The sequence below is a fragment of the Dendropsophus ebraccatus genome, chromosome 12 (genome assembly GCF_027789765.1).
Source record: "Dendropsophus ebraccatus isolate aDenEbr1 chromosome 12, aDenEbr1.pat, whole genome shotgun sequence".
NCBI lineage: Eukaryota > Metazoa > Chordata > Amphibia > Anura > Hylidae > Dendropsophus > Dendropsophus ebraccatus.
The window spans coordinates 63872885-63890053 of NC_091465.1; the positions used below are offsets into that span (position 1 = coordinate 63872885).

The 17169-nt window shown below is 42.6% G+C and overlaps 1 protein-coding gene across 1 annotated transcript; it reads left to right on the plus strand.

The window, feature by feature from the left end:
* The first annotated feature begins 10239 nt into the window (after positions 1-10239).
* Positions 10240-16673, plus strand: LOC138769693 (phospholipase A2 inhibitor gamma subunit B-like). The gene is made up of 5 exons (XM_069948308.1): positions 10240-10330; positions 11650-11772; positions 13730-13879; positions 15111-15260; positions 16473-16673. The coding sequence occupies exons 1-5, from the start codon at positions 10252-10254 to the stop codon at positions 16619-16621; spliced, it is 651 nt and encodes a 216-aa protein (XP_069804409.1). The 5' UTR covers positions 10240-10251; the 3' UTR covers positions 16622-16673.
* Positions 16674-17169: the final 496 nt, after the last annotated feature.

The following is a 17169-nucleotide window of genomic DNA, read 5'->3' on the forward strand; positions in this document are numbered from 1 at the left end:
CTCGGTGGTCATAACATCATCATGTTGTGTGTAACCTTTGGTTTTTGCCTTACGTTAAAGTGAATGTACCATTTAGTTACATAAAAATATTTTTTTACCTGACTTGGTGGGTGTCGGCGCAGAAGTCCTGGTGGTGAGGTCCATTTTTCAAAAAGCTGCCAGGTTCTCTCCATCTGTGCCTGATTCTTCATAAGTAAATAAGGCCACTTTATGCACTGGAGGTGGGCCCAGAACCCCCAGTGTACCCCAGCCTGGGCCCCAGAACTGCTACAATGCTCAGCCCTGATAACGCAAAAGAGCGTTCATAAAGTACAGTAAATTGTAGTGGTGCTAGGACATTTATTTAATAAAGTTTTATATAGCTTTGAAATACAACTTTTACGTTTACAAGAACGCAATTATCCAGAGGGAGTCATTGAAGGAGCAGCCAAAAAAGAAGAGAAATAATACATGCCGAATTATGTAAGGGAAGCGAAAAGAATGAGAAAAAAGCAAGGAAGAACAACATAAATAAAAAAAACTGCAAAAAAAAAAATGGAATGTGCCAACACAGGATTCCATCTTACAAGCAACAGGAACAACCACTAGTACAGTTCAGTAGGTGTATAAACCCTAGGGATTTGTTAGTAAAAGGAATGTTTGAGAAGTAATAAAATTCCAGGAATCTTCAGGAAGGATCACAACTGGAAGGTACATATACAATACACATTGTGAATGGTGTGATTCATACATTCCAACCTGTCCTGTTAAATTAGGTGGTTATGATATACGATTCAGGGACTTCATGACTTATTGTATACCCTATGTAAGAATATACAGTAATATGCAGCTGTGGACGTTTTTATATAAGGAAGACGATTAGGACAGGGTTTCAGAGATTTGGGGAGCATGTTCACACCATAAACTTGGGAGTGGGTTCCCCCCTTTTGATTTACCTTATGAGAGAATACCATTATGGAGATGTTTTGTGAGCCTGCAGCACATTCAGGTTTCCAGAGATGGTAAGAATAGACACGGCAAGGTCCTGAAAAGGAAGACGTACTATATTATTAAGACAGTGGCAAAAGAATTCTGTAAGCTTAAAGGGGAACTCCACATAAGGAAAATTTGTTTTCTATTAAAAGTACATTAAAAGTTATATAGATGTGTCTATATAATGTGTTACCATATCTGTACGGTTCTGCCACACTAGTAGCTGTGTGAAATCTAGGAAGTGAAAAAAACGGCCTCTTTGCCAATCCACATTGTCTCCTGCTCTCTACCTTATGAGACAAATATTCCATGCCTCTGTCTCACATTGTGTGCTTGCTGAGTGCAGGTTGATGATGCAGACAGGGGGCAGGGCATGATCTCACAGGAGGCTTTGCTGGATTCCCCGATCCCCTGAGTGATTCATCATCTCTGACCGCCCAGAAGCAGCTGCTGCACTGATTGTGCAGAAGTGTGCAGTGAAATTAGGGCTGTGTTCACACATGTTGGAGTCTCATTACAGTACTGCAGCGAATTCACAAAAATGATGCAGTAACACAAGTAAATGATGCTAAACGGCAGAGAGGATCAGAGCCGGCACTGCCAATCCCACCTGGACAAAAAACGAGGTATAAACTGTACATTCCATATAAGATAATATCAGATAAACTCCTTATTGTGGGGCTTAACTTCAAAGATAAAAGATGCTTGATCATAATATGTGTGTGGAAATGAAAAGAAAAAAATATTAAATTAAAAAAGTTTTTTACTTTATTCCAATATGAGCGTTACAGGTAGAGAATACAGGGTGCTGTGTGGTGTTACAGGTAGAGAATACAGCATGCTGTGTGGTGTTACAGGTAGAGAATACAGCGTGCTGTGTGGTGTTACAGGTAGAGAATACAGTGTGCTGTGTGGTGTTACAGGTAGAGAATACAGTGCTGTGTGGTGTTACAGGTAGAGAATACAGGGTGCTGTGTGGTGTTACAGGTAGAGAATACAGTGTGCTGTGTGGTGTTACAGGTAGAGAATACAGCGTGCTGTGTGGTGTTACAGGTAGAGAATACAGTGTGCTGTGTGGTGTTACAGGTAGAGAATACAGTGTGCTGTGTGGTGTTACAGGTAGAGAATACAGAATACTGTGTGGTGTTACAGGTAGTGAATACAGCGTGCTGTGTGGTGTTACAGGTAGAGAATACAGTGTGCTGTGTGGTGTTACAGGTAGAGAATACAGTGTGCTGTGTGGTGTTACAGGTAGAGAATACAGAATACTGTGTGGTGTTACAGGTAGTGAATACAGCGTGCTGTGTGGTGTTACAGGTAGAGAATACAGTGTGCTGTGTGGTGTTACAGGTAGAGAATACAGTGTGCTGTTACAGGTAGAGAATACAGTGTGCTGTGTGGTGTTACAGGTAGAGAATACAGCGTGCTGTGTGGTGTTACATGTAGAGAATACAGTGTGCTGTGTGGTGTTACAGGTAGAGAATACAGCGTGCTGTGTGGTGTTACAGGTAGAGAATACAGCGTGCTGTGTGGTGTTACAGGTAGAGAATACAGTGTGCTGTGTGGTGTTACAGGTAGAGAATATAGTGTGCTGTGTGGTGTTACAGGTAGAGAATACAGTGCTGTGTGGTGTTATAGAGAATACAGTGTGGTGTTACAGGCAGAGAATACAGCGTGCTGTGTGGTGTTACAGGTAGAGAATACAGCGTGCTGTGTGGTGTTACAGGTAGAGAATACAGCGTGCTGTGTGGTGTTACAGGTAGAGAATACAGTGTGCTGTGTGGTGTTACAGGTAGTAACTGTGTGCTGTTTGGGTGTTACAGGTAGAGAATATAGTGTGTGCTGTGTGGTGTTACAGGTAGAGAATACAGTGTGCTGTGTGGTGTTTCAGGTAGAGAATACAGCGTGCTGTGTGGTGTTACAGGTAGAGAATACAGTGTGCTGTGTGGTGTTATAGGTGGAGAATACAGTGTGCTGTGTGGTGTTACAGGTGGAGAATACAGCGTGCTGTGTGGTGTTACAGGTAGAGAATACAGCGCTGTGTGGTGTTACAGGTAGAGAATACAGCGCTGTGTGATGTTACAGGTAGAAGATACAGTGTGCTGTGTGGTGTTACAGGTAGAGAATCCAGTGTGCTGTGTGGTGTTACAGGTAGAGAATACAGTGTGCTGTGTGGTGTTACAGGTAGAGAATACAGCGTGCTGTGTGGTGTTACAGGTAGAGAATACAGCGTGCTGTGTGGGTGTTAAAGGTAGAGAATACAGAGTGCTGTGTGGTGTTATAGGTAGAGAATACAGTGTGCTGTGTGGGTGGGAATACAATGAAATGATAAAGTACTGCAAATAATTTAGTTACACAATGAAACTGCAATGTGTGAACACAGCCTAGATGTTCTGCAACAGATTTGGGTGGGAAATGGGCAGGGTGGAGGATTGTGATGAATATTTGAAGGAAAGCATTGCATTCTGGAACCAGTACTGCATTCTGGGAACTGCTCAACCAGGAAGTATAGAAACACAATACAGAACAAAACCTCCTAAAACAAATGGATTTTTGGTAGTTTCAAAACTGGGATAGATAGGTAAGTAATGCTATATGCTTCTGCAGAAGTTTCATATTTTTTACCTCTACCTGGAGTTCCCCTTAAAAGACATAGATGTGATAATTATGCAAGTCTCTTCCACTGGTCCACATATAAATAGATACTCCACCTTCTCAGAGACTTTATTGTTTCTTTTCTTTATTATTAATGGAATATAACTAGTGATGAGCGAGTACTAAAATACTGGGGTGCGCGTTACTCGAGATGCATATCTCCCAATACTCAAGTACTCGTTTCAAGTAACGAACCCCATTGAAGTCAATGGAAAACTCGAGCATTTTTGCAGGGGACCCAAGTTTGGTAGAAGGAAGGTCGTGTGTAAACCTGTCAACCTCATAAAATGATGGAAACACAACGGAAATGGACAGGAAACAGCAGGGGCAGCATGTATGGATGCCTCTGTGGCTGCCTAATCGCACCATTTTGCCTAATTCTTGTCAACAGCCTGGTTAAAACAGAGGTAGGCACATGAACCACCAAAAACTCAGCCTGACACAGCATGGCAGTGAGAACACAGGGAAGCATTCAAACAGAGGTAGCATATGAACAAGCCAAAATTTAGCCTGACACAGCATGGCGGTGAGGAAAGAGTGACCAAGGTAGAAGCAATAGCCAGTGAGCCTCCCAAAAATTAAACCAGGCACAGCATGGCAGTGAGGACACAGAGAACCATTAAAAGTGAGTAAGGAAGCAAGTGAGCTTCCCAAAAAATTGGAGTGAGGCCAGGGGCTGGGATTTATAGTGAACACGAACCTAGGTCCTGTCAGCTAACTGGTTAGGCCAGCTGTCAGACACCATCAAGGGTACACCTGATGCCGATCGACCAGGGGTGGTGAGGCCCTGGCTGCGGCTACACAAAAAAAAGATAACACAGCCCCTAGCAACAAGTTCTGCTCCTCTGCAGAATTTGACTGTAGCAGTTGGAGTAACATTTCTTGCACCTCTCTTCCCACCGCTGTTTTGATTTAGAATTTGACTTTGACTGTAGCAGTTGGAGTAGCATTCCCTGCACCTCTCCCCCCATCACTGTTTTAATTTTGAATTTGACTTTGACTGTAGCAGTTGGAGTAACATTCCCTGCACCTCTCCCCCCACCGCTGTTTTGATTTTGAATTTGACTGTAGCAGTTGGAGTAACATTCCCAGCATCATGTGATGTTCATGGGGTATGGCTGTCTCAGCACAATACTCAACATAACTGCAGAACTGATGTGACTCAGGCATCCTGGTTTTAATTCCTTGAGGATCTGGCAATTGTCTCATGCAAAGGGATCATCACTTGAGGTCCTGCCTTACTAATTATGTGCTGCACAACAACTAGAATTGTAATTAGTTTCTTTAGTTTGAGCAGGGTCTGGATCTGAATCCCTTCTTTCCCTGGAGGGGCCAGGCTGTGGGGAAGGAGGCTGAGCTGATGGAGCAAGGGTTTAGCTCTCTTGGGTAGCGTGGGTGGACTGCGTGGATAAGTTACTGGAAACATTATCCGCTATCCATGTCAGCATCTGTTCACGCTGCAGCGGTTTCAATAGTGATGTACCCTGAGACCCCATAAGTTGCGGGAAGAAGCTAGGGATTGAATGTCTGCGGTATGCCACTGCTCCCTCCCCAACGGGTGCTGCTGTGTCACCCTGCCCAGAATCACAGCCTCTGCCCACTGCATCGCTTGGAACCCCACGCCCTCGTCATCGGGCCTTACCTCTGGGCTTCACCATTTTATGGACACTGCACAGTCAAGACTGAGATAGCTGCACTACAGATCACAGTAAGCCAAGAAAATATATTACTCAGACTACTTTTGGAGGTAGTCGTATAGAGTCTGTGTGTAAGTGCTGCTATATGGTGTATAGCAGCACTTACACAGGGAAATTAGCAGTGAGCTTGGATATGCCCACAGTAAGAAAAAAAGAAATAAGAAAATATACTGGTGGTCCCACTAGTTTTTGGGAGGCTGTGGTATACAGTCTGTTGGTGGCTGCACCTATACACACTCTGTGACACCCTCTTTACACTGTGCAAGCAGTAGTGAACTTAGATATGCCGCCCTTGAGTAAGAAATACAGAAATAAGAAAATATAGTAGAGGGCCCACTAATTTTTGGGGGGCTGTGAGATACAATCTGTTGGTGGCTGCACCTATACACTCTGTGTCACGGCCACGGCGGCGTCCCGTGCTCCGGGCCTCCGCTGCGACCTCTCTCTGCCCCATGCAGCCGCCGGGGTCCTTGTGCAGGGACCCGGCGCTGCTACCTGTTCGGCCCCGGGGGGCGCCTTACCTCGCCCCGCACCTGTCTCCGTCTGTGTCGGCCGGCGCGCGCGTCCCCGCCTCCTAGGGCGCGCGCGCGCCGGCTGTCTCAGCTTTAAAGGGCCAGTCCGCTCCTAATTGGAAGTTGCACTATTCACTCCCTATAAATTCCAGCCCTGCCCCACTACAGGTGTTGGAGCCTCTGCATGCTTCCCATAGCGTTTGGCCCAGCTCCCTGTTGTTCCTGACCTTAGTCCTTGTTCCTTGTTCCTGCCCGCTGCCTTTCCATTGTTCCTGAGTCCTGTCCGCCACCTGCGGTTACGCCTACAGACCTCTGCCTGCACTATCTCCTGCCTACTGCTCCTGCCACGCCTCGCCTGCCGTCGCTAGCAACCAAGCCAGGGGTAGCGACCTGGGGGTCGCCTGCCGCAGCAAGTCCATCCCGCCTTGCGGCGGGCTCTGGTGAAAACCAGCGGCCCCTTAGACTCCGCTCCCTGGTGAGGTTAGTGCCATCGCTAGTGACGGTTCAGTGGATCCACGACTCCAGGCGTTACACTCTGTGACACCCCCTTTACACTCTGCAAGCCATAGTGAACTTAAATATGGCTTGAGCAAGAAAGACAGAAATCTGGAAATATACTAGTGGTCCCAATAGTTTTTGGGGGCTGTGAGATACAATCTGGTGGTGGCTGCACCTACTGTATATACACTCTGTGACACCCCCTTTACGCTGTGTAAGCAGTAGTGAACTTAGATATGCCTGGTGTAAGAAATCAGAAAATATAGTAGAGGTCCCAATAAAATAGTACTGAGCACTTCTCAGGGGTCTGTATGCAAAGCCTAATGTCCCCTTTCTGCCAGCAGCCGATCACCACAGTGTGCTGCTAAAATCATGGTAGCTGCACTGCAAGTCCCAGCCAGCAGTCTGTAGTAATACAATTTAAAAACGATTTGAAGCCCTTACAAGGGCTGTTTGGTTCTTTCGCTAGTATTCCCTGCCTACTGAAACGCTAATTCTCTCCCTAACACTCTCCCTGACCAGCAGCAGCTCTGTCCCTAATCTCTTCCAGCATACGTTTGAAGCGAGCACTGCCGGCTGCGTGTTTTATATGGCAGGGTCATCTGATCTGGCCAACTAATCGCTGCTATCGACATGTATGGGTCCCACGTGATCGCAGGATGTACCAAAGAGTCTCCTGCATGTTTATTGGCTGAGAAATAGCACCCAAACTTATAGGAAACGGATGATGAGATTTCCTCGAGATGCTCGTCCGAGTAACGAGTACCATCGAGTACCCTAATACTCGAACGAGTACCAAGCTCAGACGAGCATGCTCGCTCATCACTAGATATACCTGTATATTCTAATAAAGTCGTATTAAGGGTATTTAAGGGGGTACAGCTCACAATATGCGTCTGGCCTTGAAAACTCTGTAGCAAAATAGCTGTTGTCTTGTATCCTGTAACCTTTTTTTGATAAATCACATCTATCAAGTTGGTGAGTGCCACAACCATTCATTTCTATTTTGTGGAAGTACTTTGGACTATGTTTGTGTGGAATGCAGAATACTACAAGTTATAATTGACATCTGCACCACTCCCTCTGGCTGCTGATTGACAGCTGACTGCCTATGCACCGTATGTATTCACACTAAATATTCTGGGGTAGTCTCAAAACACAGGAAAAACCAGATATCCCTCCTGGGAAGGAAACCTGTTGCTAAGAGGTGACTCCAAGTATTTGGACACAAATAGGAAAGTACCAGGATGGCCCCTTTTATGTTAAATGTTAACACAGTTGCGAGTATTGCGACATGACAAGGGAAATACCAAACCCAGGCATCCATCCAAAGGCAGCTGTTTTAGGAGGCGTCTCTTAGCAATGGGTTTCCTTCCCAGGAAGGAAATCTGGCTATTTCCATGTTTTCAGACTCATGACTGAGGCTCCACAGACCCCTTTTTTTTGCATATATTAACACAGTAAAGATAGACAACTGCTAATCAGCGGATAATGGGCAAAGGAAATTGGTGCTCATGAATCTCGAGGACTACTGAGCATACACAGATAATGGAGAGGACTGTTAATTCTTTATTCATTACTCCATTTTCCATGTCAGAAACAGAGAAGTAGCCACAGGAAGTTAAAGGAGAAGTACGGCGAATTTTTTTTTTAAGGTATTGTGTTGTCCCCCAAAAAGTTATACAAATCCCCAATATACACTTATTACAGGAAATGCACATGAAAATCATGTGAAAATCAAAACTCGCATGTAAAAATCGCACCAAACACGCAGCGATAAAAACGCAGCGTTAAATACGCAGCGATACGGTACGTGTGAAGCTACCCTATAAGCATTTTCCGTAATAAGTGTATATTGGTGATTTGTATAACTTTTGGGGAACAATACAATACCTTGATAAAATTTTTCGATGGACTTCTCCTTTAAGAAGTGATGGCTGTAATTAGATATTGCCACTTTAGGCACATGATAACTTTTACTGCATGTCATTTATACTGTACATTGAGTAATAACCCAGTGTTCACTCAGCTCCGTGTGCCTAATAAAGGGCCTGAGGGGGTGGAGCATGACACAGAAATTCTTTTTTTGTGTCCTTAGAAGCTGTGTCACAGAGAAGTGTTGGTTTTCCGCCTTGCATTGTCTTTACTGGCAGAGACTAGTTCCTCTAGTTATTGTCTATGATTCTATCAATATTAATGCAATGTAGATATTACGTCTCACTACATTCTTCCCAGTCGTGTCCCAACAGTCAAGAACACAATGTTCAAGCCAGAAGGGATGTGTTTTTTGCACCTTTTGACATCAGCCGCTGAAGTATGACAGTGGCATCTGTCTATTAAACAATTAAAGAAATTCTCCATCTAAATATGTCTTTCATAAAAATCTACTTACTATTAAAGGGGACATGCACCTGTATAACTGCATAGTTAGCCATATGTCTTATATTGTCTAGTGGGCTCAAGGTAGTTTAGTCCAACCATGTTATGTGAGATTGACTTCTGAAGACTTACCATCTAAGGACCATGTATAAAATTCTGCACATTCATTGACAAAAATTTTGAAAAGTATAAATTCTTACTATACAATTCTTCTAGCTTTCTTTGCAAAAAAAACAAACAAACAAAGAAAACGGAACTATCCATTTAAAGGAGACATCCGGCCATTTTTAAAATCCAACAGGGGGGAATTTGAAAACAAGTAAGAACTTACCTCTCCCTGTGCCCACTGTGAGCAGCGGGACGGGCCTTGAGACCCCGCTGAAAGGCATTTTCCCCCTATCCTGACTGATGGATTGGCCGCTCAGCCAATCAGTGACTTGAGCAGTGCCCTACCCCAGTCACTGACTGGCTGAGCGGCCAGTCCATTAGCCGAGTTGTGAAGTGTGCAGCGATGGAGATCTCAGAGCCTGGCGGGGATCCCGAGGCCAGTCCCGCCGCTCACCTCAGGCACGAGGAGAGATAAGTTTGTACTTTTATTAAAATCCCCCCCCCCCCCCCCTGCCGGCTTGCAGATTTTGAAAACAACCAGACTTCTCCTTTAAGATACTGTACATCCTATGACTGATAATGGAGACTAGCCCCATAGTAATTTTGGGGACACAGATGGCATTGGCCATACCAATGTGTGAATGGTGAACTGTAAGGATTTTCGATTAGAATAGTGACGTAGGTGAACAGGAAAAGTGGTGGATTCCGGCACTCCAGACGTGAGGCTAAAACATAACTTTTAATAAATATGCATTAAAATCAGATGTCACTAGGCAGACCAACGTGTTTCACGCGACTGCGCTTAATCATGGTCTAACTGCTTGTGAGCAAAAGGTTGGTTAAAAACATGGAGCATACAATTGTGCGGAAGCCACGTCATAATACATGGGGGTGGATCCTGGGGCAAACAGAATATGTTAACCCTTGAGGATCTGGAATATCTGATGCACGTAGTATAGCAGAGCAACTATACGTGGGGGTAATTAAAAATTTTATAAGTAATGAAATAAGAGAAGAGAAGAGAGTAAGAGAAGTCATTTTTGTAGTTCATCCCCCTAGGTCTGCGTGTATCTAAGTGCCGGAATCCACCACTTTTCCTGTTCACCTACGTTCAGTAATCAGTGCCTGGCCAGCACCGGACATCCGTGCACCCTCCACCCTTTGTGATTGTTGCAAGGAAGACTTCATCTAGGTGAGCTGAATCCCTACTTACTCTTTTTTGTAGAATAGTGACGGTCTATCCTCAATGTTGTTATTGAGTCTCGGACATTCTTCTATCAGAATCTGGTAATTAATTCTTAACCTAATTATTGTGTTGATATGCAATTTATTCGACTAGTAAATTAAACCGGTGGAATTTGACCTTGTACAACTTCCTTGTACTTGAGTATATAAGTCAGTTGTATGGCATCCAGCAATGTCAAGGAGATATGACTTCTTCAGTCCTTCCTGCCACCATGAAGAACTTACTGAGCATCTTGTTCGTGTTCTGCATCTACATCACAGCAGGTGAGGAATTGTCTTTGTTACCATACTCTCCAATACACAGCAGGTATGTCCACATACAATCACCAATAAAGCTGGTAGGATTTCACGTTTTGCTATTATGGGATACTGAAGCTAATAGGAAATTGTGGGAGGTGGAATTAATTTGCTTACAGAATATCTGGATCATAGGAAATTGGCTGTATCCTTTGCTCCTGTGTATATTACATTTAAAAAAAAGATCTGATCAATATTGCAGACTGGGTTATATAGGAACCGCCATATGGGCTTTTTTTTCAATTAGATTGTTTTACTGATCAAATTAAATGTTGTCAAATGTTCATGATGAAAAATAATGGAAAATAAATGTAAGGGTACCTTCACACATACCAGATCTGCAGCGGATTTCACGCTGCGAGTTTGCAGCAAATCCGCTGCGGATCCATGTACTGTGAAGATCTATGGGGTTACATATCTGTGCACTCCACTGCACATATGTAAGCTGGCCCCTTTAACCCTCCGCATCCCGCCGCCCGCAGCCCCAGCCCGAAGCATGCATTACCTGCTCGGCACTGCAGCTGCATTGAAGCTCCCAGTTCCCCTCGCTCCCCATCAACCAATCAGTGCTGCCGTGCACTGATTGGCTGATGGGGAGTGAGGTGAGTCGGGAGCTTCAAACAGCCGCGGCGCTGAGCAGGTAAAGTATGCTTCCGGCCAGGGTGGCGGGATTCGCGGGGTTAAAGGGGCCGGGTCACATACAGGCAGCAGAATGAAAATTTCGCTGCTGGTATGTGACCCATTCAGCTTCACAGTACATGGATCCGCAGTGGATTCACTGCAAACTTGCATCCTGTACAGTATGTGTGAAACTACCCTAAAAGATAAAATTGTGTCTGCCTGTCAAGACCACTAGAGGGAGCTTACTGCAAACCATTATATAGCTGTGTTCAATGCAGAAACAGTAGTTTATGGGGTGTAAAGTAGAATTGTTCCGGCCTTCCAGCAACCAATCAGATACCACTTTTCATTCTTCACAGATTCCTTGGAAAATGAAATATGGAATCCAATTGGTTGCTAGGGGCAACTGAGCCAGTTCTACTTTACACCAGTTTGATAAATCTCCCCAGGGTCTAAACTCTCACTAGTGCGAGCTGTAGGGTTACAGAATACAGAATAAAAAAAGCTAATTTATTTGTAAGCAATTTTATCCAGAAAACTGGAGAACTGTTTCTTAACATGCCCAGTTTAGTCTTCTTTTTGGTCAACCCAGTGGCATGTAATAGATGGATCCATGTACAGTATATATATCTGTATGTAATGATATGCTCTTTATTGTTTTAAAGGAACAAGTCTTGTCTGTGAGAGATGTGAAAACTTTTACGGTGATACCTGTAATGAGACAAAAACTGAGGTCTGCCCTCCATGGGTCACCAGATGTAGGACCACTTTGATGTTTGAATATATTGGTAATTGCTCCTAATTATTAACAATTTTGTTTTCGGATGATAAAGTTAGATCAGCATTTTGTTTTTAATGTTTTCTTGTGTTTCCAGTACTATAGTAGTTATATTCTTATACATAGGAGGCAGTATTATAGTAGTTATATTCTTGTATATAGGAGCAGTATTATAGTAGTTATATTCCTCTATATAGAGCCAGTATTATAGTAGTTATATTCTTGTATATAGGGTCAGTATTATAGTAGTTATATTCTTGTATATAGGGTCAGTATTATAGTAGTTATATTCTTGTATATAGGAGCAGTATTATAGTAGTTATATTCTTGTATCTAGAGTCAGTATTATAGTAGTTATATTCCTGTATATAGAGGCAGTATTATAGTAGTTATATTCTTGAATATAGGGTCAGTATTATAGTAGTTATATTCTTGTATATAGGGTCAGTATTATAGTAGTTATATTCTTGTATATAGGAGCAGTATTATAGTAGTTATATTCCTGTTTATAGAGTCAGTATTATAGTAGTTATATTCTTGTATATAGAGTCAGTATTATAGTAGTTATATTCTTGAATATAGGGTCAGTATTATAGTAGTTATATTCTTGTATATAGGGTCAGTATTATAGTAGTTATATTCTTGTATATAGGGTCAGTATTATAGTAGTTATATTCTTGTATATAGGAGCAGTATTATAGTAGTTATATTCTTGTATATAGAAGGCAGTATTATAGTAGTTATATTTTTGTATATTGGAGCAGTATTATAGTAGTTATATTCTTGTATATAGGAGCAGTATTATATTAGTTATACGAAACAGGAGAACAATAGAGACTGGGGCACTCACCGATACTTCCAAGCTGTAATGTCTTTATTCCGATAGACTACAATCCATGATGGAGGGAGGACAGATGGACTGGCAGGCGCCTACACCCCGGAACGACGTTTCGCGCCCACACGGCGCTTCTTCCTGCCGGGAAGGTCCATCTGTCCTCCCTCCATCATGGATTGTAGTCTATCGGAATAAAGACATTACAGCTTGGAAGTATCGGTGAGTACCCCAGTCTCTATTGTTCTCCTGTTTCGTATTGCATACTCTACTTACTTTTGTCTGGGAGCACCACAAGTACAAGCACTACAGGTCAGACCTTTCACTCCACGTCCTCTATTGCTAGCGTTGCCGGCAGTGCCGACTGTACTCTACCGCTCCATTATATTAGTTATATTCTTGTATATAGGTGACAGTATTATAGTAGTTATGGCAAAAGCAAGTAGAACAAAGTCCAATGCACTCACCGGTATATACGGTCTTCAGTGGTTTTATTAGAAACAAATCACCATCGGGAGGGGGAAGGGTGCAATAGGTGCGGAAGAGTCTCTGCAACCAATGATTGCAGAAATGCTCCCGCACCTATTCCGCCCTTCCCCCTCCCGATGGTGATTTGTTTCTAATAAAACCACTGAAGACTGCATATACCGGTGAGTGCATTGGACTTTGTTCTACTTGCTTTTGCCATACACAGTCTCCCTTTCTCCGTTGCACCCCGGTCTCAGGTCCATTGGACATTTACTAGTCTACTTACTGATTCCCATACTCCCTGTAGCCGGTTACACCTGTGCGGGCGCTGTCTTCTACGTACTTGTACTGCATTATAGTAGGTATATTCTTGTATATAGGGGGCAGTATTATAGTAGTTATATTCTTGTATATATGAGCAGTATTATAGTAGTTATTTTCTTGTATATAGGGGGCAGTATTATAGTAGGTATATCCTTGTGCTATATATATGAACAGTATTATAGTAGTTATATTCTTGTAATGGATATAGGGGTTGTATTATACAGTACAGTAACAGTTCTTGCCCTTAAGATTTTATCTGTATCTCTATGTTAACCATTGTTTTTCTAAATGATGTGATTAAGGTTATTTTTTTTATCTAAAATGAAATGTATTATTTTATCAGAAAATAAAAGTTATTACCAGATCTGGAAGTCCTGTGCCCGCTCTACAGACCTTTGTAATCTTACTTTCAATATGACAGTGGGAATCGATGTCTATAGCTTGACAAGGTGCTGTAAGGGACGCTACTGCAATCGCAAGGAATCAGTAAAATGTAAGTCTGATGAATGTGTCTATATGTTATCTGCCATCAGTACTGGGGGCAGACATATAACTGTGGTGACTTGTGGTTTTGTTTTGTTGATTAGATTTATGTATGGACGTGAGTGAACGAATTTTCAATTTTTCATTGAAATCAACTGGTAATTTACTGCTATTTAAAAATCGCAAGTCTTCCTGTACTTATCAGCTGCTGTATGGCCTGCAGGAAGTAGTGTATTCTTTCCAGTCTGACACAGTGCTCTCTGCTGCTACCTCTGTCCATGTCAGGAACTGTCCAGAGCAGGAGAGGTTTTCTATGTGCATTTGCTACTACTCTGGACAGTTCCTGTCTCGGACAGAGGTGGCAACAAAAAGACATGTGTCAGACTGAAAAGAAAATACCCCTTCCTGCAGGACATACAGCAGCTAATAAGTTCTGGAAGACTGGAGATTTTTAAATAGAAGTAAATTACGAATGTATATAACTTTCTGAAACCAGTTAATTTAAAATCAGGTTATCTAAGCTTAGAAAAACATGGCCACTTTCTTTAAGAAACAGCACAACATTTGTCTGTAGTTTGGGTTGGGTTTGCAGCTTAGTTTTATTAAAAAGTTCAGTTCCCGGGTGCCTGGCCGCTTCCTGGTCTGAGTGGGGACCCGGGTCGTGACCCGTCAGGTCCACTTAGCCAGTCAGCGGCTGTTAACTGGCTGAGTTGACATGACATGGAATTGCAATACCGCACACAACCTGAGGTCAGGGGTGGTGCTGTTTTTGCAAGAAAATATCTGTGTTTGTTCTTATCCTGAATAACCCCAATAAGGCTCTGATAATACAACCTTTAGGACCACAAAATTGAATATACCCAACAAGTAACAAAACTTCTCAATACTTTCTTCCACTCTTGCTAAGAAGATTAAATTACATGTATCACCCAGATTTCTTTACTGATCTGAGACAGATACTGAAAGGTTCTTTTTTCTATTTTCTCAATATAAATATTACTATAAAATTTCTGCACAATATTATGAAGGCAGCCATCTTGCCTGAGCTGTTTTAACAGCATTTAGAAATGTACTTTACAGCAAGTCATATAGACAAAGACACAGTGGTCTGTGGAGTATATATTGTTTATTTATTCCTACAATAATTCCAATAAATGACAGGACATCTTTGGAAGACTTTCAATATAATGTATTACAAGGCAATGTTTAAGTGACACTAACATCATTTTTCCTGAACATAGTGGTGCCAACAAACCATGAAGAAAAAGGAAATGGAGTGGAATGTCCTTACTGTTATGCAAGAGCTAAAAGTTGCACACCAAAGGATACAATGAAATGCCGGGGCCCTCAGACACGGTGCTTCTCTTTTTCTGGTAAAATCTGCAATTCAAGTAGGTGCTTCTTTTCTTTTCTAGTATTTTCTTAGAAATACTAAAAATGTTCTCTTTTCCTTATTGAACGCTATCTGCCATTTTATTTGGCATAATAACTTGGCATAACTAGACGGTGGTCTGAGTGTTTAAGAACAAACTTCAGATCACATCTGTCCCTCCACTGCTTTGTCAACCCAGATAAAAAAATAAAAAAAAACATGCCCATGCCTAAGGGTCCTATTACACGGGCCGACTATTACTATTTTAGTAAACAGGCCTATTAGATGGCCCAATAATCAGGCAGTAAGGGCTGCATGGACATCGTTAGCGATTGCCCTTGCCTAAACACCTGACACCTTACCTCTCCCAGCTCCCGATCTTCTCTCCTGTGTTCCGCAGCTGCCTGTGATTGGCTGAGCAGCCTGTGAGCTGACACTGAAGCTGCGGAGCACAGGAGAGAAGACCGGGAGCGAGGAGAGCTAGGGTATCAGGTGTTTGGGCAATCGTCAGCCGTGCATCGCTATTACACGTAGCATTGCACGGTCAGCGCCCAACGATTTTAGGTCCAAACTTAAACCAACAATTAGCCGATGATCATTTCATCAGCTGATCATTGTCTCTATTACACAGAGCGATAATCAGCCGATTCAGGCCAATTATTACTCCATGTAATAGGGCCCTAAACCACATCTCTCTGCCAGTGGGAGATAAAGGCAGGACTGGCCAAAACAACTCATGTATAAACTTTATCAGCATAATCTAGTCACCACCAACTGGAGGTTAATAAACTCCGATAAATGGAGGTTTGGCTTGTTTTACAACCTCCAGCATAATATTGCAATGTCAGCTGTAGGAACATGCTAAACAATGGTTGTTGTTTGTGCAGCCTGTGAACATGGCCTAAAGATGTAAACCTTTTCTGTGGATGGCCTCTTTGACTTCTATTGCAAATCATATGTCTCAACAAATAGTATGGTGATATACTATCTAAAAATTATTATTCCCACCCATTAGCTCTCAACTGTTGATATCATTTGAAAAGGGTTAACAATATCTTTGAATAACCTCTGTGAAAGCTTTCCTATGACAGAGGAAGCCCTTCATATGGGTGGTAAAGATGTTCAGCCCTCAAGTCCAGTTGACGCTGAGCCACCACCACCAGATAGTCCATGGCCTATTCATCATCTATACTTCCATTATCTTCTAATGTATCCATGTTTTCCTCCATAGCTGACGCTGAAGATTGGTCTTACCAGGGATGTGCCACAGAGAACATTTGCCAGCATAAAATTCCACCTTTTCCCGAGACTGTATTTCATGATGGCTACACAATTACATGTACTAAAAGAAAAGATGAAGATGATGCGAAACACTATTAATATGTACAAGACTTAATTTCTTTTTCCAATAAATAATTCTTCAAAAACCTAATAGTTTATAATGTAAAAAAATTGGGAAAGGGGTGAAATCAGAATAAGACCCATCACTAAAGGGGTTCTCTGGAACTGTTTGATTGATGGCCAGTCCTCAGAATAGTCCTTTATTGTATGATTTGTGGAGGTCTGACACTTTGCACCCCTGCATGTCAGCTGTTTGCCAGTGCTGTGGTGCCCATGCAGTGACTCTGTAGGAGGGCACACTGTTAGAGCAGGGTCAGCTGGTACTTGTAGTTCCACTTGCTCAGTAGTAGAAAGGTCACTGATTTTATGGGTGGCTAAAGAGGTCAGAGAGACCCCGTGTGTAACTAGGTTTAAGCCACCTTAAATGAGTGCAGCATAAACTATTGACAGATCAGTGTTTTACTTCCATAATTTTGTTCAGCTATTCTCCTACTATGCAGGGACTGTCTAGAGCTCCATGCTAAATTAACCAGAACAACCCAGCTCCCAACGCCGCCAGGAAGAAAAACAAACACACAAAATTACTT